General features: G+C 47.0%; 2 protein-coding genes across 3 annotated transcripts in view; one reads left to right on the forward strand and one right to left on the reverse strand.

Annotated features, from left to right (window-relative positions):
- Window positions 1–22,830, reverse strand: part of LOC117894746 — a 41,451-nt gene that overhangs the window by 17,004 nt on the left and 1,617 nt on the right. For both annotated transcript variants that reach the window (XM_034801955.1, XM_034801956.1), the window contains exon 2: window positions 18,125–19,658. In XM_034801955.1, coding sequence (XP_034657846.1) covers window positions 18,125–19,630 — 1,506 coding nt within the window. In that variant the 5' untranslated portion in view covers window positions 19,631–19,658. The remainder of the gene's footprint in view (window positions 1–18,124; window positions 19,659–22,830) is intronic.
- On the forward strand, window positions 16,508–17,844 carry LOC117894775 (protein snakeskin). Its single transcript, XM_034802001.1, has 4 exons — window positions 16,508–16,629; window positions 16,733–16,804; window positions 17,058–17,254; window positions 17,315–17,844. The coding sequence occupies exons 2-4, from the start codon at window positions 16,754–16,756 to the stop codon at window positions 17,553–17,555; spliced, it is 489 nt and encodes a 162-aa protein (XP_034657892.1). The 5' UTR covers window positions 16,508–16,629; window positions 16,733–16,753; the 3' UTR covers window positions 17,556–17,844.

Here is a 22,830-nt window from a genome sequence, read left to right on the forward strand (position 1 = left end):
AACGGAACAATGCAACGAATGAGACGAGAAAGCACGACAACCACAACAAATCGACAAAAACAAGTTGCCGTTAATTGTAAAAGAGAATAAACACACACAAGTATACACTCTGCTAACAGTCTGCTTGCACATCGCCTGAGACTCTCGCGTAGTTTGAACGCTTGTTCTGCATACTCCTCACATTTGTTGAGTAGTGTAAAATACTTTTATCTGACTTTTGAATGGAGTGTGTTTATGACTTGAAGTGGAGGCAATGCAATGCTCAATTAGAGATTCATTGATCTGCTCTGACTCTCTCTCTCCCTTGGTAGTCATGGTAATGACTGTGTTAATTAGGAATACGAGCACTACGAGTACATTCAATCAGTATTAGATTTTCCCTTAGAGTCATCCATCGCACAAATAGCAAAAACAAGGTAGCGCCTGAGTGTATGTGCAGGATGGTTGATGGGTAGACATGAGCAAATGTGAGTGCTTTAAAAACACTCGACCCGTTGGCTGTTTTCCAGTACCTGACCCACATTCCATACTCCACATTCCTCGTGTCCTATCCGCCCAAGGACTAACCATTTGGGCAGCCCGGCAGCAGCATGTTATGCAAAACAAAACAAAAATTCAATTTCAATTCAATTAATCACGCTTGATTACCACCAATAATGGTCTTCGGGCAGACACCGACGCAGACACAGGCCCAGCAGCCACAGTCAGAGGGAGATAGAGAGAGCGAGATGGAGATGGAGAGAGTGAGCTGGAAAGCCGAATAGTCGAATAATTCCCTTGTGCAATCTATTTGGGCAGCCAGCAGTGGCAGTGGCAGTGGCAGTGGTGGTGGTAGTCCTCCTGCCTACATTGTCCTTGGCTGCAACTGCTTCCGATGCCGGCTTTTGTTTACCACTTTGCACATTTTGCTGTCAAATTTGTTGATTTATAGTTCCCGATGTGCCTCCAAAACTGGGATGGAGGCTCTGACTATGGGGCTGATGACAGCTACATAGGTTCTGATGGAGCAAAAGCACTAGGGAGTGAACCGCCCCCGAAAAAAGGGAAATAGAATTCTCGAAAAAAAAACTAAACAAAAAAAACTACGAGAAAGCCAACCCCACCTACAAAAGGAACTGAGAGACAAAAAGTCCTGCCAACATTTCAATGACAATGCGGCTGTTTGTTTGCCAGATTCGGCACTTGGCTACAGCTTTGGCTTTCACTTTGGTGCAGTTTCTGTGGGGTATGGGGCATGGATGGGGCATGAATGCGTAGGGGCCCAGGACCCCATCGAGAGAAAACTGTTTTCAGAACTGTCAGAATGCGATTAGGCACCTGAAATAGTTTGCGGTATCGCTACCCACTCACCAACTGGATGCGGATACCCCACTCCATCGCTAGACATCCAGTCGAGTGCACACACCGTCGGCCCCACAGACCCACAGACCCCACAAAAGAGCAAAGATTGAGTACGCCCGCCGGCATACAAATTCCCCCCGCCACGATATCTACAGGCGAACCGCAAACAAGGCAACGGCGATGCTCATTTGCAGGCAGGCCGCATCCTCGACGTCAGACGGAACTCGGATCCGATGTCAGGGATGCTCAGCCATTGCTCTGGCAATGCCAATGTGTTTGATGAGGCCGGAGATAATCGTTTGGCAATTGAATGAACCCCATGGGTGGCCATGGCATATGGGCTGGAAATGGGTTAGAAAGAGAGTTGAAATTTTCGGGCACACACTCATATTTTGTATGGCTTTAAAGTAACATTGCCAAGGCTCAATGGAATTGGTGTCCTGAATCGAGAAGAATTGTTTGAATATATATTTTAACTTGTTTAAAACCCAACAAAATATTTGCCAAATCAGAAGTTTGTCAGCCCCCACGGCTATGATGTCACAGAATATCTAAAACTTTTATTTTTCATTCAAGTACCCGCTGGAATATTTGATATCTTGGCCATCATCCAAATGCATTGAAGAGTTGCAGAACCGAATTCATATTCTTATTGCTCGTTTCGTTTAATCGATGTTATTTCGCTACAACTGGGCCGCTTTTTATTTGCAAAATGTAGCGAAAAGACCTCATTTCCAGTACATGCACCTCGGCCAGGAGGAGCTGCACAGCCCAGCCCGGCACTAGCTCTAGCTGCGGCCATGTTCTGGCCGCTTGTAACTGGCTTGAAGCTCTATAAATTACGTGCAGAAAAACAGAGTCAGATAAATTTGCAGTGGCTATGTGCCCGTTTCGCCAAGTATTTTGCTGGTGGCATAAACCACTGCGCGTGCTGCTTCGATGGACGACTGCCTTCAAGTTCCGCCGTTCTCTCAACTCGCGGGTGAAATCGATTTAAATGCTCCGTTTGCGTGTTCTGCTTGCTGCCGTCTCCGCCGTTCTGTTGTTGGGGTTACCTTGAAGTCTTTATGTAACCTGTGAATGGGGTCGGACCGGGTCGGGTCACTATGCAGCATTGTGTCCCGGTTATAGTAGTCGCAACAAAGCGAATTTCCATGCTAAATAGCCTGACACGTGGCATCTGCCACTCTTTCAGCAACGCCACGTCCCGTTCTGGCTCCTGCGTACCACAGGAGCCATTTTGATTGGCGTTTGATAAGCCATAAGGACGAGCGAGCGAGCCATCGAGCGCCTGGTCGAACGGAAGGTCCAGAAACTGGCACAGCGGCACAAGTGCTGTCTGACTTCATTCTTCATTTTCCATTCAACATTCTACATTCCATTTAATCTGCTGACGTTGTCGATTATTGTGGCGGGGCAGCAGGCAGCTAGCCCTCTGACAAATGTGCCCCACACACTGATACCTGCCTCTGCGTGTGTTGCATATGTTGCAATCCTTTCAGGAAAGGGCAGACCCTCGCGTATGGCGTGGTTCCCACGCGAGGATAACTATCTTTTGGCATTAATTTCCCCTATGGAGAGTGCTATTAAATTTCAGTTGCTAATTTCGGGAGTAAACACGATTTCCCGGGTATTCTGTGTGCTATTAAGCGGTGCTTAAGCACATGGATAGAGGAGCAGCTACAGCAACTGTTTGTACAGTGGATTACGCTTAGTCGATGCAACGGAATATCATTCCATGCTGCAGATTACAGATGGACTCAAAGCAAACTTGTTATTTCCTTTGCGATCCTTTGAATATTTTGACTCTAAACACGAGAAAAGGAACAGGTGAATGGCTGCTATCCAGAGGGAACACGAAACACGAAAGCCGAAACACGGATTCGTGTGGGTCGCCCTGCAGTTGCAGTTGTTTGCCTAATACTTTGTTGCAAAAGCAAATTCAACACAATTCAATTTTGCCAGAAATACGTGTACGGAGGGGGACATTGTTGCTAATGTCTGTCCCATGTCAGGTGAACATGCAACATGCCCAGCAGTGTTGCCACTTCCAGTGCTACTCCCACAGCCACAGGGAGACATGGAACCGAGAGCTGACACGCAAACACATAAACGCCATTTCCCGAGGAGGAGGAGCAGCAGGAGGGTACAAAATACCTACGTAAATGGCAATGACATTCTCAAGAATTGTCCCCAGCCACAACCTGGCTACAGAAATGGCACATTTTTGAGTTCATATCTTGTCACGCCCGCCGGCATACAAATTCCCCCCGCCACGATATCTACAGGCGAACCGCAAACAAGGCAACGGCGATGCTCATTTGCAGGCAGGCCGCATCCTCGACGTCAGACGGAACTCGGATCCGATGTCAGGGATGCTCAGCCATTGCTCTGGCAATGCCAATGTGTTTGATGAGGCCGGAGATAATCGTTTGGCAATTGAATGAACCCCATGGGTGGCCATGGCATATGGGCTGGAAATGGGTTAGAAAGAGAGTTGAAATTTTCGGGCACACACTCATATTTTGTATGGCTTTAAAGTAACATTGCCAAGGCTCAATGGAATTGGTGTCCTGAATCGAGAAGAATTGTTTGAATATATATTTTAACTTGTTTAAAACCCAACAAAATATTTGCCAAATCAGAAGTTTGTCAGCCCCCACGGCTATGATGTCACAGAATATCTAAAACTTTTTATTTTTCATTCAAGTACCCGCTGGAATATTTGATATCTTGGCCATCATCCAAATGCATTGAAGAGTTGCAGAACCGAATTCATATTCTTATTGCTCGTTTCGTTTAATCGATGTTATTTCGCTACAACTGGGCCGCTTTTTATTTGCAAAATGTAGCGAAAAGACCTCATTTCCAGTACATGCACCTCGGCCAGGAGGAGCTGCACAGCCCAGCCCGGCACTAGCTCTAGCTGCGGCCATGTTCTGGCCGCTTGTAACTGGCTTGAAGCTCTATAAATTACGTGCAGAAAAACAGAGTCAGATAAATTTGCAGTGGCTATGTGCCCGTTTCGCCAAGTATTTTGCTGGTGGCATAAACCACTGCGCGTGCTGCTTCGATGGACGACTGCCTTCAAGTTCCGCCGTTCTCTCAACTCGCGGGTGAAATCGATTTAAATGCTCCGTTTGCGTGTTCTGCTTGCTGCCGTCTCCGCCGTTCTGTTGTTGGGGTTACCTTGAAGTCTTTATGTAACCTGTGAATGGGGTCGGACCGGGTCGGGTCACTATGCAGCATTGTGTCCCGGTTATAGTAGTCGCAACAAAGCGAATTTCCATGCTAAATAGCCTGACACGTGGCATCTGCCACTCTTTCAGCAACGCCACGTCCCGTTCTGGCTCCTGCGTACCACAGGAGCCATTTTGATTGGCGTTTGATAAGCCATAAGGACGAGCGAGCGAGCCATCGAGCGCCTGGTCGAACGGAAGGTCCAGAAACTGGCACAGCGGCACAAGTGCTGTCTGACTTCATTCTTCATTTTCCATTCAACATTCTACATTCCATTTAATCTGCTGACGTTGTCGATTATTGTGGCGGGGCAGCAGGCAGCTAGCCCTCTGACAAATGTGCCCCACACACTGATACCTGCCTCTGCGTGTGTTGCATATGTTGCAATCCTTTCAGGAAAGGGCAGACCCTCGCGTATGGCGTGGTTCCCACGCGAGGATAACTATCTTTTGGCATTAATTTCCCCTATGGAGAGTGCTATTAAATTTCAGTTGCTAATTTCGGGAGTAAACACGATTTCCCGGGTATTCTGTGTGCTATTAAGCGGTGCTTAAGCACATGGATAGAGGAGCAGCTACAGCAACTGTTTGTACAGTGGATTACGCTTAGTCGATGCAACGGAATATCATTCCATGCTGCAGATTACAGATGGACTCAAAGCAAACTTGTTATTTCCTTTGCGATCCTTTGAATATTTTGACTCTAAACACGAGAAAAGGAACAGGTGAATGGCTGCTATCCAGAGGGAACACGAAACACGAAAGCCGAAACACGGATTCGTGTGGGTCGCCCTGCAGTTGCAGTTGTTTGCCTAATACTTTGTTGCAAAAGCAAATTCAACACAATTCAATTTTGCCAGAAATACGTGTACGGAGGGGGACATTGTTGCTAATGTCTGTCCCATGTCAGGTGAACATGCAACATGCCCAGCAGTGTTGCCACTTCCAGTGCTACTCCCACAGCCACAGGGAGACATGGAACCGAGAGCTGACACGCAAACACATAAACGCCATTTCCCGAGGAGGAGGAGCAGCAGGAGGGTACAAAATACCTACGTAAATGGCAATGACATTCTCAAGAATTGTCCCCAGCCACAACCTGGCTACAGAAATGGCACATTTTTGAGTTCATATCTTGTCATTGCTGCCGCTCTACAATGTGGCATCAGTCATCCCCCAATCCATCCCGTCCCACCACATCCCATCCCATCCGGGGGAGCAGTCAAAGCCCCTTCGATATATCAAATTAATTCCATGCCATCCTTCTGGCATCCTCCTCTTCTGTAACCTGGACACGGCCCGGAATGACTCAGTGATTGCTGTCCACGGCCCAAACTGGGATTCACGAACTGGGATTCACATTTGACACGTACATTGACACACACACTCGCATCCACATGTGACAGATAGAAAGACTGACAGACAGACAGACAGACAGACAGACAGGCCCGAAAACTTGCGAGGGGCTTAGGCGCATTTAGTTTTCGCTGCTGGCTTTGACAGCACACACACGCAAACGCAGGATGGAGGATGGAGGACAGGCGGGGACTTAATGAATTATGTGCAAACTCAAAGTTTCCCAAAATACTCACAAATCAAATGATTTCAACATAAATTTCGTGTCTAATTCGCACCTGCGAAGCGCACAAACGGTAAGCCTGTGGCTAAACCAAGTGGAGGCTTTTGCAGTCATAAGGATACAATGTGTAAGAAATACTCGCAAAGTTGTGCACGAGAGACCACCATCTAATGAGCTTACTGCCTTTAAAGGACGCTGCTTTTTCATGTCAAGGATCAGCTTATGCTTGCAGATGTCTTTAATTGGCATTTAAGCCGATTTTCGTTGGTTACATTCAAGGGCGAATGTTGGAAAGTTGAAAGAAAGTTGTGCAACCGAAGGATGGGTAAAGTCTTATTAGCAATTAAATTCTAAAAGGTTTCTTCAAGAGTTTTTCGTCTAGAAAATCTCTCAAAAAGAAGCAAATCATGTAATAGATGAAAAATCAACTTTATCTCAATGATTTTAATTGTTTTTGAGTTCTCACAGGTGCAAGTGAATCTTTTTAGCACTCCTAATGAGGTCCTTCCATTCCGCAGGCACACACAAACACACAGCCACCAGTAATAGGCATAGACACATTCCCATTAACCGACTTTTTACACATCGATTATTGATCCAAGCCACAGTTCTTTTTTTTGGCGAGGTGTCGTCCTTTCGCAACTTCTTACGTCATTTGGGAAATGCTCCGACAACCGGTTCCACGGCCTGGCGCGGGTGGGGGAGAGGAGCAGGCCAGGCCTGCCTCCAGTTTGAATGTGTCATCATTAGGGTTCGTCGTGCATTCCCTACCCAATGACCTCCGCAACCCCCACAGGGTGATGATGGGGGTTGGGCCGTTGGCGGTGGAAGTCCTCTAGCCAATACACAAATCGATCGCTGTGGTTTTCTTTCATTAAGTATATTTCGCGCTGTCGGTGGAGGGTCGTTCCCGTCATTCGGCGTTATTATTGTAATAAAAATTTACGTAAATCGTGCCTCGAACCCTGCGCCATGCCACGCCACGCCACACACACACTTGCTCTCACGCACCGTCCTGGCTGCTCCACGGCTCGTCCTTCGGCGAAAAGTTGCCTTTGTTTGCCAATTTTTATGAGCAGACTACCTGCCACCCACCAGCCACATGTCCCTGCTGCCCGACAACACCTGCAGACTAATTAATGGCAAATTCCTGCCGCCTCATGCATGATCTATATAAGGTTATGAAATCACAAAGTTCCTCATTCGGATGACGAACCCAAAGCAGGAGGCCCGATTATCGATTGGACTCCACAGGATGTGGATGGTGGCTCTTCCGCCAAGCGGAACATTGCATCGCCTGCAAGGGGTAGACCATTGAAATTTATTCGATTTGCGCAGCTATCAATTGAATGTCGCAACCAATTAATATCTGAATATGTTGGGCTGAGTGGTAACAACCGCACTATTAACGAGGTTATTCGAATTATGAGGCCAGAGAGTGGTCTGAAATGGCAAACAATTAAGGATATGTCAACGGAAGATGCCTACAAAAAGCTAGAGAGTGGCAGTACACCTCTTTTGGCTCTGTTTAGCTACCAACTAGCGGGTAACCCTTAGTCGCAGTGTCCAATAGATGACTGCCAATTGTTTTCCACAAGTATTTAATTTAATAACAATGAAATAAGCACCCCCTGGGAGCTGCGAGGGGACGTGGGCCTTGAGTGGTTCTTCTACTTTGAAGGTAAGTACAATAAGGACGCACACACATAAATATTTGGAGTCTCGTGAAGTATGTTTGAGTTTCGTCTTTGGGCACTTGACAATATTTTGGAAACTTTTAATGACATTCTCGTTTGTGTATGTTTTGTGGGGCGGCAGGCATTCCCCTCCCTCTTCTGTGCTGTGTCAAGTGCTTTTTGCCAGGATTAATCAATTGTAATTGTCATTGTCATTCCCTTCCTCTCTTCCTTTGTGGCTGTGTGTGCGTGTGTGTGTGGTCGCAATTAACGGATGGCAGAGCGGATGTGGCAGGCAGTCCTTGGAATTACCATGCTCTCCCCATACAACCAATGACTTGCTGGCATTGTCCACATCCACAGTCACATCCACATCCTCGTCGTCGTCCACATTCACATCCTCCTTGAGAGCACACTCTTCTAAATATTTATTCAAGCAAATTGCTCTTTATTTCCTTTTGCCAGCAGTTTAACATTTGATTTCCATTATTCCATTATTTCCATTTGTGGGGCTCCACCAAGAAGAGAGCTGAGAGCTTTGTCGGTTTCCGTTTCAGAGGTCCCTCCGAGCACACAACTGTGTTAATGGCGACACATGCCACAGCCACAGTCACTGCCGCAGCCTCGGCCTCAGCCTCAAAGGCTGAGCCTCTGTGGCGGCCAGCAGACATCCACCCTTCCTTTTCACTCGCTCACCCCCTCTTTTTCAAGGTCCTGCCGGATAGGGAAGGGAGCAAGGGACCGGCTCTCAAGTGCTGGCAATTATTTACAACAATCTGAGAATTGCCAGATGAAAGGATCAACCGGGAGGCGGCCCACAAACATTGAGGGCTCTCATCAAAAACTAGATATGTGTGCGGCATGTACACTGACAGAAACTAGCATAGATGGCATCTAGAAGGAAATATGTGCCTGAAGCTTAGGATCTGCCCTGCCTTTTCCAGTGTATAACCCGGAAGTCGTTCGTTCTATAACAAAATAGTTAAACTTTTCACAGAATTGCTTGCGTGTCAAGCCAAACAGCAGCAGAGGGGATTTTCTCTGGGTATTTTTTGGGGACGCGTCGTTTCATTAAGTGAGCAGAAAATGACGCATCTCGGCCCCCACTCTATGGGGGCGGAGTGGGCTGTCGTTGGCTGGACATTTGTGGTTATCCCTTCTTGTCTGGCCGCAAAAACGGAGCACGGAGCACGGACCACGGACCTCGGAGATATGCCGCCACTCACATTCAGTTTCCGTTTCAAAGCAAACATTTAGAACAAAGGAAAAGCTGCCTTGAAGTCCATTTGCTAAATAAATTTGATAAGCAACGAGCGAGCAGCAGGAGCTGGCTATGCTCCTCTCACTCTCCCTCTCGAGACCTGGTTCAAGGGCTGTCCCCCATATTGACCTGACCCCAATACGGGACCCAGACGACAGACGACAGGCAGCAGCAGCAGGCCGTAGGGTGCAGGCGTGGCCTTGCCAACTCCTCGCGGCAACAGCAGGGCATGTTGCATGGAACTTGAGCATTCAATCTGCCTTGAAAACCCCCAAATGAGCGGCAGAGCAACCAACCAGCAGACATTTCATTCGCTCCGCTCGTTCGAATATTAAATTTTCAGATGCTTCTGCGCTGCTTTTTCTGCTTGTTGATCCTTGATCCACATCTAATGCTAATTAGTGCCGCGACTTGTTGACGCTGGGCCCCCACTGGCCCACTGGCAACGTCCGCTTGACCCTCCCCCCGGCAGACATTATCGGATTTCAGGGAATGCTAATTGAGGGCTGAATCGTGATATCCTACCAGAGAGAGAGGTTTTCTTTTCAAAACGGCAAAAAACGGAACGACCAGCAGCTCCTTTTTTTGGGGCCGCGCATAGAAATTTCTCGGAAATTTCAAAACGAAAGGAAAGTAAAAGTATGACCCGTATTTTGTCCCACATTTTCACAAGATAAAATCGTACCCTCTTGTGTTAGGGAGCGTTAGATATGGAAGGATTTGGGACTCTTTTTCCCTTTCGATGCCTCAAACTATGCAACACCCAGAGAGCGAGCGAGCGAGCGAGCGAGACAAAGCGTAATCAGTGTCCATTGTCCAGAGGTGGCCACACCTCCACGCACCTGGCAAAAAGCCCTTGGCGAGCCGAACCTGCATCGCCTCTTGCCGCACCCATGACACAAATCAAATTAACAGACACCACACCGGAATGGACAGGATCGGATTGGACTGGAATCAACTGGAAAGAACTGGCGGCGGCGGCAGTAATTACGGGAGAGTGGCGGCGACGTCCCAATACCTGCATAAATCACTTCGCATTCAACGAACACGGAATCTATGCCCCTGACGCACCCATCCTGTGGAGAGCAGGCCCAACGTAATTTATTGATTGATTAAAACTAGATCCCCAGCAGAACTGAACCATTATAAATGGAAGATAATCGACGAAGGGAGCAGCGGGAGTCTACGGTGGTGCCATTCGATAATTGAATGACTCGAAATGAACATTCATTCATTCATTCATTCATTCGCTCTGACAATTTGTGTGTTGTAAATGAAGGAGACCTCATGGTTTTGCTATCCATCCCCCACACCTTTCCCTCTTATCTCTCAATCTGTCAGCAGCAGCAGCAATCAGATCCGTTCATGGCTCGTCTGCTGCTGCTGCTACTGCTGCTGCTACTGCTGCTGGTCTGTCCATAATCCTTGCCACTTTGCCAGTCACGCAGATGACTTTGCCATGTGTCCATCTGTGTCCACTTGTGTCCTTATCCCATGTTCACCGGATACCCTTCCATCGTTCAATTCTCATCTGCTGTTCCGGTGTTCGTGCGGTTTGCCGTGCGGTTCGTTTGCGGATTTGCTTTTCGGTTTTAATTAATTTTAAAATGGACTTCTACCTTCGCCGCTAATTGCAAGGACTTTGATTTATGGTCTCTGATAATGACCAAAATTGGTTTTTCAGCACTTCCACTCCACTTCTCCTCCGAATTCCCCTGCCTATCCACACCCCATTGTGCGTCTTTCTGTCTGTTTGTCTCCAGGGCTCCTGCTCCTCCTGCGGTGCTGCGGAACTTTCCTCCTTCAAAGAATTGCTGGGGAAATACTTTAATGTCAACATGAAATGGATGTCCTATAAGCTTTAATCTATCTCTTGAATGCTGTGGGAAGGAACCCCACTTCCGAGAGAGTTTAAACGTGTGCACAAGGTATGTCCTTTCGTTCCTACTGTCTCTGGCAGGCCTGCCAGGAATGTGAAATATTTTAAAGCCTCTTGGCAGCACAGCACCAGCAAAACAATTTCAAATATGGCTAATTCTATAGACACAAGAGAGATACAAAAGTGATGACAATTTTCATATTTTCTCTGCGGAAGTTCTTCTTTTGAGACGTTCTTCAAAAGAGTAGCTTAATTATCTATTTCTGCAGCTGTTCTAGCATACCCTCTGGCACCTCTATTACCCACTTTTAAATGTGTAAATTGTAGCTAGCTGCAAATGGAAGCGCCTCCCAGCACACACCAATTACGGGGTATCAAGAACAGAAATGAAACTGTTCAAAAAGGCATCCCCTGGCTCCGTAAGATTCGTCGTAAAGTTTTACACAAACTTCCGTTCGTTCGCTGGCTGTTATCCTTAGAGGGAATTCCGCCCCATAAATAAACAGAGATAATTTTAAGGTCTTAAAACTTACATTCAAAACAAATTGCACGTTTAATACTTAAAAGAAATTCAGAGCAGGAGAAGGAGGAGCAGGCGGAGGAATTTCAGTTATTACCTGACATAAAACAGAGGCCCACATTTTGCATGAAAGGGAATTAAAAATGTTCAGGTAATTCTCTTTAATTGGGGAACTAATGGAGCCTTAAAGAAGAGCGCCAAAGGACATATAACAATCGAAAACACACACCCAAAAGATATGCAAATCTGTGGAAAAGACCCTCAAATCGATGGATAAATATGAAAATTCTTGAATAGATTCAAGGTGTCACATGTGGTGTCCTCCGCCAACGAGTGGCCAAGGAATTCTGTTGTTTGCTTATGAAAAATTTGCGGCAATATTTTTCACATTAAAATTGATTTATGACACACTGTTGTGGCATCCACCAAATATTCACCAGCCACAGCCGGCACATAACGCATCCGTAAATTCCTCAAGCTATTTTGTGTTTGTGTTCGGCCCCTCCCCCGCTTCAAACAACGGATGACCGCCGGATGGAGAGCTTCAGAGCCATATACGGAGACGGACATGGAGACATAGGGCCCTGGCAGCCATAAATCATTTGACGTGGCCACTTCTTCGGCAGGGCATTCCTGGATGCCGAAGCTCCCCTCTGACTTTGCACCTTCTTTTTGCAGCGGGTCGGAGTAAAGTGGAGTGGAGTGGAACGCGGACGTCACACGGAGCAGCGAGTACGGACGTCATCGGGGAGACCTGTCTCTCTCTCACGGAGAGGCTCCCACCGTGCTGTCCGGCTCAGATCTGCCTCGTAAACGAAATTTATTAGCATTTAAATGTTTCAACGGCTCATGGGAGGAGGGAGGATGCCCAAACGGCAGGCGGCACAAGGCACGGGGGCACATATGGGCCAGCTAGGTAATGAATATTACAGCAGGAGGCAGGACAAGGCAGGAGGTGGAGGAGTCGAAGGAGGAGGCAGTGGCCGCATTGATGTGCCGCGGGGGCACTGTGCCGAAAAGAATGTTGCATAAGCCGAAATTAGTTTATGCATATTTGAGAGCTCTAAGAGCAAAGAACAGGCATCCACCCCGCACCCACTCCTGCTGCAGATTCTGCAATGCTCTCGTTTTCAATAGAGAGCAAAATAATATTTGTTGGCATTACATATTCACAGAGATCTCTGTCGCCAAAAAGGAAAATATGCCAAAGGTATGCCAGGTGCTGCCTCTGCTCCACAAACAGCAAAGGAACGATGCTCCGAGTTCCTTGGGAGGAGACAAAACATCCAAGGAACGCAACTGAATCCCTGGCATGGGCAGAAACCTCCAAAGAGCATGTGTCTGAATCCCTGGAATGGGGTGAAAAAGGTTCATGAAGCTGAAAAACCACAATACGAAACAGAAATGTTGCCAAACGAAAGGAATTTTTGCGGTTTAGAAACGTTTTTGCTAATTGGCCCGCCCACTGACCCCAAAAGTATTTACTTGAGCAATTTGTAAGTCTCAAAACAAATAAACATTTAATTCACATTTTATTGCCATAATAAATAAAGTCGTGAGGCAGATTTCCTTGCTTATACTTTAAGCCACTACTTTTGAGTCAAATAAAGCTGCCCTCAGGGTTTATTTGTGGTTGGTTAGCAGAAAGCAAACTAAAATGGAATTCAACAAGCATAATGCACCCAAAAAACTCTCACATTGAAGTCATATTCTATGATCCTTTTGCAGGTTATTTATTTTTGGTATTTGTTTGCTTGTCAAGCCAAGGCTCTACCAGAATCGAATGTCTGGAACCAATTCTAACTTTTCTAACTCCCTAAAAGTAAAAACATCAAAACAATTCCCTTAAAAATGGTCCGCTTTAAAGCAGAGCACCACACTGTTTTTATCAACAGAATTGGACCTTAGATTGCGACTGTCATCCCTTCCTTTGCTGTCCTTGCACTTCGCATGGAATTAAGTCGCTCGAATCCTCTAGGATTTGGGACAAACTCACTTTGTTCAACAAACAATCACATGAGCCAGAGCTCTGGCTTGCCATCGCATCTGCTGCATCGAATGTCGGACATATTCCATTTGATTTGTTTATTCTCCGAGCGTTTAGTTTATTCGACTGCGAGGTCTGACAGTCATTCGCGAATCCAAGCGGCGGCGACGGCAGCGGCACCTGTGCACTGGTACAGTGCACCCTGGCTAGCCAGCTCCCCAGCGAATGGGCCACGCGACGGCACTACGACACCACGAGCAGACGGAGCGCAGAATGGCGCTCAACAAAAACCGAAACCGAACCGTGGACGCGGACGCGGACAGGACTCTCGAAAATCGAATGGGAGGTTGCTCCTCTCCCAAGGGTCGTTCGCTGGGCGACGGCTGGCAGCGAACTGGCGCGACTGTGGCGCCGTCAGTTCGTTTAAAGGACGAATCGAAAGGCCAACAAGCGGAACGAAAGCCGAGACAACTCGCGCGCCTGATAAGGATGACGAGTCGGCAGTCTCCCAACCGAAAGAGAGGGGCATACAACCACCCAGCCACCCAGCCACCCACACTTGTGCATGTGGGAAATGTTGTGGCATAACGGATGCAAAAGGGAATCCCAAATGAAATCTTCTACAAGTTCTAATTTTATTTGAAATAATTTGTAATAAATGTTTCCTTAGTATCAATGGATTCCAGATGTAATTCAACTGGCGAAACTCTTTTGGTTTGATTATGTGTGTTTTGAATGCCAGTGATAAGCATCTTGCTCTGTCTCTCGCTTACGCTTTGGCTTCCTCTCTCTGTCCCTCAATCACTCACGCTCTCTCTCATCTTTGTCTCGTGCACTTTCTCTCTCCGAGAGAGTGAGTCGATGCGCACACTCACTGAGCAGAGCGTAGGCACCGAAAAGTAAACAAACGAAACTTTCATTCATAAAAGCAACAACGACCGGAATCCGAAACCCCTCTATGTCGAGCGTCTCCCCTGCCATCCACAAATTGCCGGCATTGATTGCCTCCAGAGAGAGGGAGAGAAAGAGAGAGGGTGAGTGTGTGTACGAAGAAGATCCAGCGGAATCGAGTGGGCAGTAATCAAAACAAAATCGAAAAGCTCTGCCGTGGCGCCAACCAACCATTCGTCTATGCCCAACATGTGCTCGAGTGGTGCCGCTGTGGGCCGCAGTGTCTCTGACTCAGGTATTACCTTTGGGCAGCTCCAAGTCTGCGCGCCAATTCGAGACACTGTCACACCTCATTGACGCCGGGCAGGGACATACTTTTATGGGCATCTTAAGTGCTCCCCAAAAATGGTAGCAGCAGGTACACTCATTCGTGATTAGCATTTGAGCAAATTGTAGGTAGAAATTACAACAATTACAGCAAAACTTTCGTAGCTTTAAGCTGGAACAATAATCACAGTTATTCGTATGTCTACCAATATCTGACTGGCATGAAACTCGTTGGCTGACAAAAGCTGGCCAACTCACACTCTCTCTTGCTCTCTCTCTTTCTGCATGCGACGTTTATTATTTCTTGCTGCTGCGTTTGTGTTTGTGTTTGTCGTCTGTTGCATGCCGGTTCCAGTTCTTGCCTCGTTCTCACCCAGCTCCCCCTCTCTGACGATCACAGCACAGTGACTCATGCAGTGACTCGGCAACGCAGCGAATACAGATTCCAAAAATGAAAAGACTTCTCTCGGCGCCTAAGTAGGCGAAAGAGACAGAACGTTTCGACCTTTAGCCTTGATTCGATGTGGCATTCCACTGCGAGTACAGCAGCTTACCATTCCCATTGCCATTCCCGATTTCCTTTGTCAATTGAATGTGAAGGAGGGGATATTCTGGATATAGAACTATATTTATAGGACTTGTCCCTGGGATACAAGAATGATGATTCTCTTCCGAAGCTGAGAACTCAAAGTGAAAATCGAAGACTAGAAATACCTGGTTAAGAGCCACTTCTAAACACGATGATACAAGGGTCCCATTATTATCACTCTACACATATTCAAGACGGGAAGCCTTGTGCACAGATCGGGCTTCTCTTTCGTTCTACACTCCTCTTCCTATAGTCGAATAAACCGCAGAGACTACTCGTAAGTATATACATAGATATGTATCTGTGAACTGACTATAGTGTAGTGTATGAAAGAGACACTTAACGACGGGTCATAAAAAAACCTCTTGACAAGGTGTGATGTCACTTTTCATGTTTTGATGCTGCCACTGGATATATGTACAATATTTATGATCTATAAATATAACTCATCATTCTAGGCACGTGATAAAAGCCATGGATTTCGAGGAGCTCCCACATTTATACTAGCAAACTAACAAATTTATGTAAATGTATTCCCCAATGTAATAATAATAATAACTCACTCCCTTTACCCTTTGCTGTCACTTATATACAGATCGTTGCGGGCAACGGGGGGCATACAATTGTCGCAATGTTTTGCATTATTGCTTGTCTGCTTCAATTGGTTTGTAGCGACTCTCCACGATTGCCCCTTGGGGTTGGGTTCAGCGTTGACGGGCTAATTGACATGCAGATTGCTTTCAGTGGGGCAGTCTTTGTGTGTGGGGCATTTCAATCGGTTGTTAGAGCCAGGTAAGGGCGCCAACACAATCGATACCCAAGGTCAAGAACCGTGGCACATTCTTTAGAAGCAGAAGGGCAGCAGCATAAATACCAGACCCATGGCTCATCAAAATTAAACCATTCATCGGTGACGCAAGCATGGGCCGCTTCCGGACCTTTCTTTGCCACAGAACTTTGTGGCTTTGTGGCCCGCCATGATTAATGTGGTACCAACGCCCCACCTAAACGGCAATGTAAAGCGGCCAGCCACAGTGAGCCACCGATAAGATAGGGCCAGCGCATGCGCACCACCTCCACGAACAATTAGTAGCCCACTTCGGATCGTAGAGCACCTGCTATCGAGCCAGCCAGCACTTGTTATCGTGCCCCTGTCGTATCTTATCTTATCTCGCTGTTGTGTGTGTACGCCGCAGATTGCAAAAGCTACACAAATTCCTTGTCGGCTTGTGGGTTCCGTTCCAGTTTTTAAGTTCCAGTATTCAGTCGACAAGCGACAGCGATACGAACACGAGTGCGAGTGCGAATCAGTTTGTGGGTGTAAATTACAGCAACAGATTGTGAGTGCGGTGGACAGAGATTGATTGCAAATTCAGAAAGAGAAATCTGAGGAAAAGCCCAAGATATAGCGCTATTCTATAACGCTTCTCATTTAACTTTCAGCCAACGAAACGAAACATCAGAATGGTGTCTGTGGAGACTATTGGTTCTATTTTCATCAAGGCCCTAAAGCTGGTGAGTCTACGCCCTTCAATCCCAAACGAGGGCCAAAATGTTGAGCAATAGCCACACAGCCATAGCACAGCCACAGCCCCTGCTGATAAGAGTCGCTTATCAGCAGCAGCAGCAGCAGCAGTGCCCGCCCTGCGCGTATTAGTAATATTACTCATGCGCCGCGTTGGATACTCCGCTCCATTGGCTATGGCCATGAATCATGCAAAAACCTCAACACAGTGACCTCATCCCACATCCTTTCGTTCTTTTGTAGATCATCAACCTGGTGATCATCTTCCTGTACCGTTGGGGCGATGGCGGAGAGTTCCTGGGCATTGGCGGCACCTGGAACCTCAACGAAGAGAAGAGCGCAGATGCGGAAATTGTCGGCTCTGGAGTAATGGTTGGATTCTTGATCTACACGGGCTGCCACACGATTGCCTATGCCTTCGGCACCACCAAGCACAAGGGGTAAGACCACATTCGAGGCAGCTTTATAACATTTCCCTAACATGTTTGTACATTTTTCAGTGAACTCTGCGACACCATCATGAACGTGGTGGGATGCATCATGTGGATAGCCGTTGGCGGCGTGGCCCTGCACTACTGGAAGGGTTACATGTCCGACGAGGGATTCCTGTACGTCAACTCTGAGCGACAGGTGGGCATTGCCATGGGCTCGCTGTGCGTCATCGAGGGAGCACTCTACCTGCTGGACACAGTTCTGGCCTGCATCCATTACTCCAAGGGCGACACCGACTACACGCAGTAATGGGAGCAGACTCCACCCAAAAGGGTCGCCGAATACCATTTCCACACATAAACCCCATAAGCCTTAGGATCGCTTTAAGTGCAAACTAGTTTTTATCGTATGCCGTTTATCCATTATCCATTATCCGATTTACTGTAGTTATACGTTAAGTACAGTTGTTCGTAAGGGTCTATTGTCGCTATAACTTTTTTCTAACTTTTTCTATTATATTCTCTTCGATTCGGCATTAATCTGTACACCACACAACAAAAAGCTGGCAAATACAAATAGTTAAGTCCATGCCAAAGGATGTTCAATGTTTTTACTTGGGAGAATCAGAATGATTCTTGGAGGGTTCGGGGAACAGAGAAAATATGGCCTTTGCTGGTTTCCACTCCCAGAGATTTCAGGAAAATAGGATCGAAACACTCAACGAATGAATAATGCCCATTGCAAGGCATTGATAAGGCACATCCAATGACGCCACGGAATCCCACGAAATACACAAGTAAATATACAAACATAAATCCCACTTCCTATCGAGCTTTTCCGGGGTAAATTAAATGAATCAATCGATGAGTTTCGCTCACCTGTTTCTTTGGATTCCCTCGCCCGTCCACGGCGTCACGTTGCTGCTGCTTCATGCTGCCGCTCCTGACCACACGCTGGGAGCAGAGCTTACACCGTCGCTCCACAGAGCCATCCTCCAGATTGAGGGCATCGAAGAGCAGCGGCTGGTCCTGGATGAACGAGTTGCGGGAGCGCAGGTTCAGCAGCTCCAGGGTGCGCGAATCGAGACTCTCGCGATAGACATTGTGCACCTTGTCCAGATTGTGCTCGTAGTCGGTGTCCAGGCTGGTGCGTGCCGCCAAGGAGGTGCTGCTGCTGCTGTTCCCCCGCTTGTTGCGCCGCATCACCACCGTCCTGGCCACTGTCTCATCCATGGGCGAGACCAGGGGGACGGGCAGTGAGGGCGAGGGGGAGTGCGAGTGTGTCATGGCTGAGGCGGGCAGTGGCAACTGTGTGGCAACGGGCAGCGGCTGCTCCGCGAGGCTCATGAGCGACTGCTGCCGCTCGAGCTGCTTCTCGTAGCCGTTGAATTTGTCGTAGTCGATGAAGGACATGTTGGCATAGGACACCATATTGTCGATGGCCTGCAGCGACTGCAGCGAGGCGCTCCACTTGGGGTTCATCTTGTCCTTCTTTTCGCTGGCTCCACCCCCGCTGCCAGCGATGCCACCGCCACCGCCGCCGGCCAGGCCGCTGAAGGTGCTCTTGAAGGAGGCGATGAGCGTGTTGGAGCGACGCTTCTGGAAGTTCAGCTGCGGATTGTCGGACATGAGGGAGGCCTTGCGCTGCACAGCGGGCACCGACACCGACGACACCTCATCCAGCGGCGTGGAGGTAATCGGATGCGCCGACTGGCGACGCGTTGGCGTCCGCACGGAGCCGGCAACATCCCCGCGCCGCAGCATGACAGGCGACTCCTCGGCCACCGAAGTCTTGCGGGGAGAGGCCGGTGAGGTGAGATCCCCGCCGGACTTTTCCGTCTCCTCCGACAGCTGCTCCAGCTGTGGCTCAATGAAGCTCCGACGGTTGGGCCGACGCATCAGGATCATGGAGCGGCTACGCGTGAAGGTGAATGGCGTGCGGCCTGATTCCGCATCCTCCTCGGAGCGCGACAGGTTCTCCTTGCTGCCCGTCAGGTGATTGATGAACTTCGAGAGCTTTGTCCGCAGCGAGAAACTGTTGGATCGCTCCATCTTGGCCACATTCTCGTAGCCCGGCAGTGATGGCAGCGTTGTGGCTGTCACTGTGGCCCGTCGTTCCGCCTCGTAATGTGTCCGAAATTTCTGACTTGTGTTTGTCGATTCCGCTGGCGGATCTTTGTTGTTGTTTGGCACAATGTTATTATTGTTGTTGTTGGTTGTGGTGCTGTTGGTTTGTGTTGGGTTCTTGGCGCTTGGCGGAGACTTCGTTGTGCTCCCAATTTTGATGCCGTTCTGCTGTTGCTGCTTCTGCTGCTGCTTTTTGGTCACCTTTTGGGTCTTTTTCTGCGCCTTGGCCGCGCTCTTTGTCTCCCTTGTGGCATACATCCCAACGCCAGTGGACTTTAAGCCCCCCTACACGCGAGAGAATAAAGAGAGAGAGAGAGAAAGAGTGTTAATAAAGTTAAGATTAAGAATAAGAGTCATTCGCTCTCTTGGCCAACTGTTTTATTGATTCAATGCCCCTACACACGGACAGCCACATAGGAACCATGGGAGCTCTGTACCTTCTATCGGATCGGTTTTCCCCAGAAATATATTTGGCCACAGCCTTTCCGGGGCTTGCGTATTAATTTCTAAATAAAGAATTCAATTGCGGAATATCTCTCCTTTAAATTTCGAGAATCAGTTGAGGAATTATTGTAAATTGACTAGAACTTATGTGGCCTCTTTAGAATTGTATTCTTGATATTTTCTGCCTTTTGTAGCGCTCTTTATCTTCCCTAGTTTATGGCAAACTTTAGTGATTCCAGTCCAGTCAAATGTCCATTCAAATCCCCTGCTTTTGAGTGACACTGACCCCTCTGGACAGTGCTGGAAAGTGGACGGACGCGGCATAGCAGTTTGCCTGTCAATTTATCAACAGAGAGTTCGTATTGATAAAACCCAACGACAGAGCCACAGAAGAGTTCGTCCATCCATGATGGATGTCGATGTGGATATATGTATGTATGTACATATGTACGATGTACGATGGAAATGCAAAGAACAAATGACAGACATGCTCGCATGTGAGTGATGTCTGGAAGCGAGGGAGCCACTATCTCTCGTTTACAGTAGATATTGCCAAAGTGCAAACACCAGCCCTTCCTCCAGTCAGATTCAGGCCGATGGAAACTCAATGGAAATCAAACGAATCGCGCGCCAGTTGCAGATACAAAATAAACGAACGAATGCAGTTTACTATTTTTGCCACTGAGACACTGTTGCCACTTGCCACCTGCCACTCCAAGCATTTGGCATGCGGATGAGCTGTGAAACCGGCCTGAGGAATGAGTGAGCGGAGTGATAGATACTCTCCAGTGTGGTGAAACTTTTGCCTAAACTGTTATCTCGAGCAATTTTTATTTCCAGCCAAAGCCTCAAAAACAACATTCACAACATTCGCTGCGTGATAAGATTTCCCACACAGAAGAACAAAAAAAAAGCCCCCAGACACGCGTCTGCCCTTTCCCTTCCCCTATCCCTTTCTCTATGGTGGCGCGATATCTGCTTTTAGGTGTGTGGGTGGGTTGGCTGTTGATTGCTTTGGTTCCGTTTTCCACCTGGTGTGAGAATCCAAAAAGATTGCATGGCACTGATCTCTCTTTCTCTCTCTCTCTCTCTCTCTGGGGGAGGAGGAGTGCTATCAACATTCTTGTCGCTCAATGAATAACAAATCAGAAAATCAGTTGATGATTTTCTCAAGTAAAATGCGGCTTTAAATAGTCGGATAATAAAACTACATTCAACTTGAAATTTTAGCTGCAGAAATCATCTCTAGATCACGCTTTTGTGAGCTTTTGAATTGAAGAATATTATTTATTGTAGCGATTATCCCTTTTATGTGGCATTGCATAACCAATAAAAATTGGCAATAAATAACTAGGGTATCCGATGGTCGTTCTAATCATTACCACACTTGAGTGTGTTTTATCAATGTCAATCCCCCAATCCAGCAGAACTTTACTTATTTTTAAATGTCGAAGTGACTCATTCACACGACAATTAAGGAGTATTGACTTATTTGTATTTGGAACTTCAGAGGCAAAGCCAATCACTACTGCCAGAAGGCGAAGCGTATTTTTGGGTGGGTTTCTTAAATAATAGATCGTTGAGTACACAAATCCTATCTGATACGTCACTCAATTTTATGGCTAAGATTTCGGAGGTACAAGTGTGGCTCTTATTGGAAGATTTCTGCTAGTTCTAGCTCTTTTCAGTATACCAAATATTGCTTGTAAATGAGCCATTCATACTAGTGCATGACCAATGCAAATTGTATCCTTCTTTATACGTGATATTTGGTACTGTCTTTAGGGATTATATGTATGTACGTGTACAATTAATCATGAGATTATTCCCTTTATTCGCAGCAGACCTTCAAAGACCCTTTAAATGGATGATTTTGCATTGACATTTCCATGTTGACATCCATTGGAAAAACTCGACTTGAATGTCTAATGGAGACCCATCCTCCGCTAAAAATAAATGTAAATATCATTTTAGTGTTCATATCGACTATTGAATACCCGATAATCACAAATGTTGGTTGTAGAAAAAAGTCTAATGGTAGACAAATTGGGTTTTTCTGGTTATTTTTAACAAAGAGCTTGTATACCATCGATCACATACAGACAGGCGATTGAAATTGCTAGAAGTTCTCTGCTCGTCCGGCGGACAGTATGGATATACTCTACTTCTGTAAAGGGTATCGGTACACGCATTAAACCGCATAGAGAAGCCATGATCATGATCAGAATATCAATAACAGTCTCTGTCACTCCCGAGTCTTGGGATCAACTTTAAATTAGCCGCAAAAGTACTCACATTTGTGGTTAAATTTAGACGAGAGTTTCTGAGACGGCTTCGCTGTCTTTTCATTTATTTTAAAGTGATTTCTCTGCTCTTGCACCTGCCACTGAATACCGATATCGATTTCGGCTTCGATTGCGTTTGATTGTTCGCTATGGTTCAGTAGATTCTACGCTCCGCGTTTGATTACACTTTGAGAGTGGATTGTGCCCGCTCCAACCAGGTTTTTGTGTGTAAGATTCACTTGGAGTTGAGCTTGAGAGGAAAGGAAAGGGTTTGTTTATTTGCGTTTCTCTGTAAACAGAAGCTTCGATGCGTATTACGTTACCACATGGCAATGCCTGGTGGGTATGCCTGCTTAGAGTTCAGTATCAGGGCGGAGGAAACATGTAATCCAAAGGCCTATTCAAGTGAAAGCTCCCTAATGCTCGATGGGGCGAATGACCATCTTCTACTGGCAAATCAAATATGTACCCGCATATGTATCGATCATGGCTAAAACGGAATACTTTCTAACAACTGGCAATCAAAATTCTACGAAATGAACACCCTGTAACACAACAATCCCACCGGTTGACGTAAGTCTGTCGTGCACTTGAGACAATAAGGAGAAAAGAATCCCAAATTTGTGAGAGGGCTCGATTGCCTTTTGTCTTGTTTTTTATGAAATGTATACACCCCCCCAGAGAAATGTAAGAAGTGCGGGATAGGTGCTAGTCGAGCATACACCTGGC

This window comes from Drosophila subobscura, chromosome J, assembly GCF_008121235.1.
Source record: "Drosophila subobscura isolate 14011-0131.10 chromosome J, UCBerk_Dsub_1.0, whole genome shotgun sequence".
Classification (NCBI taxonomy): Eukaryota; Metazoa; Arthropoda; class Insecta; order Diptera; family Drosophilidae; genus Drosophila; species Drosophila subobscura.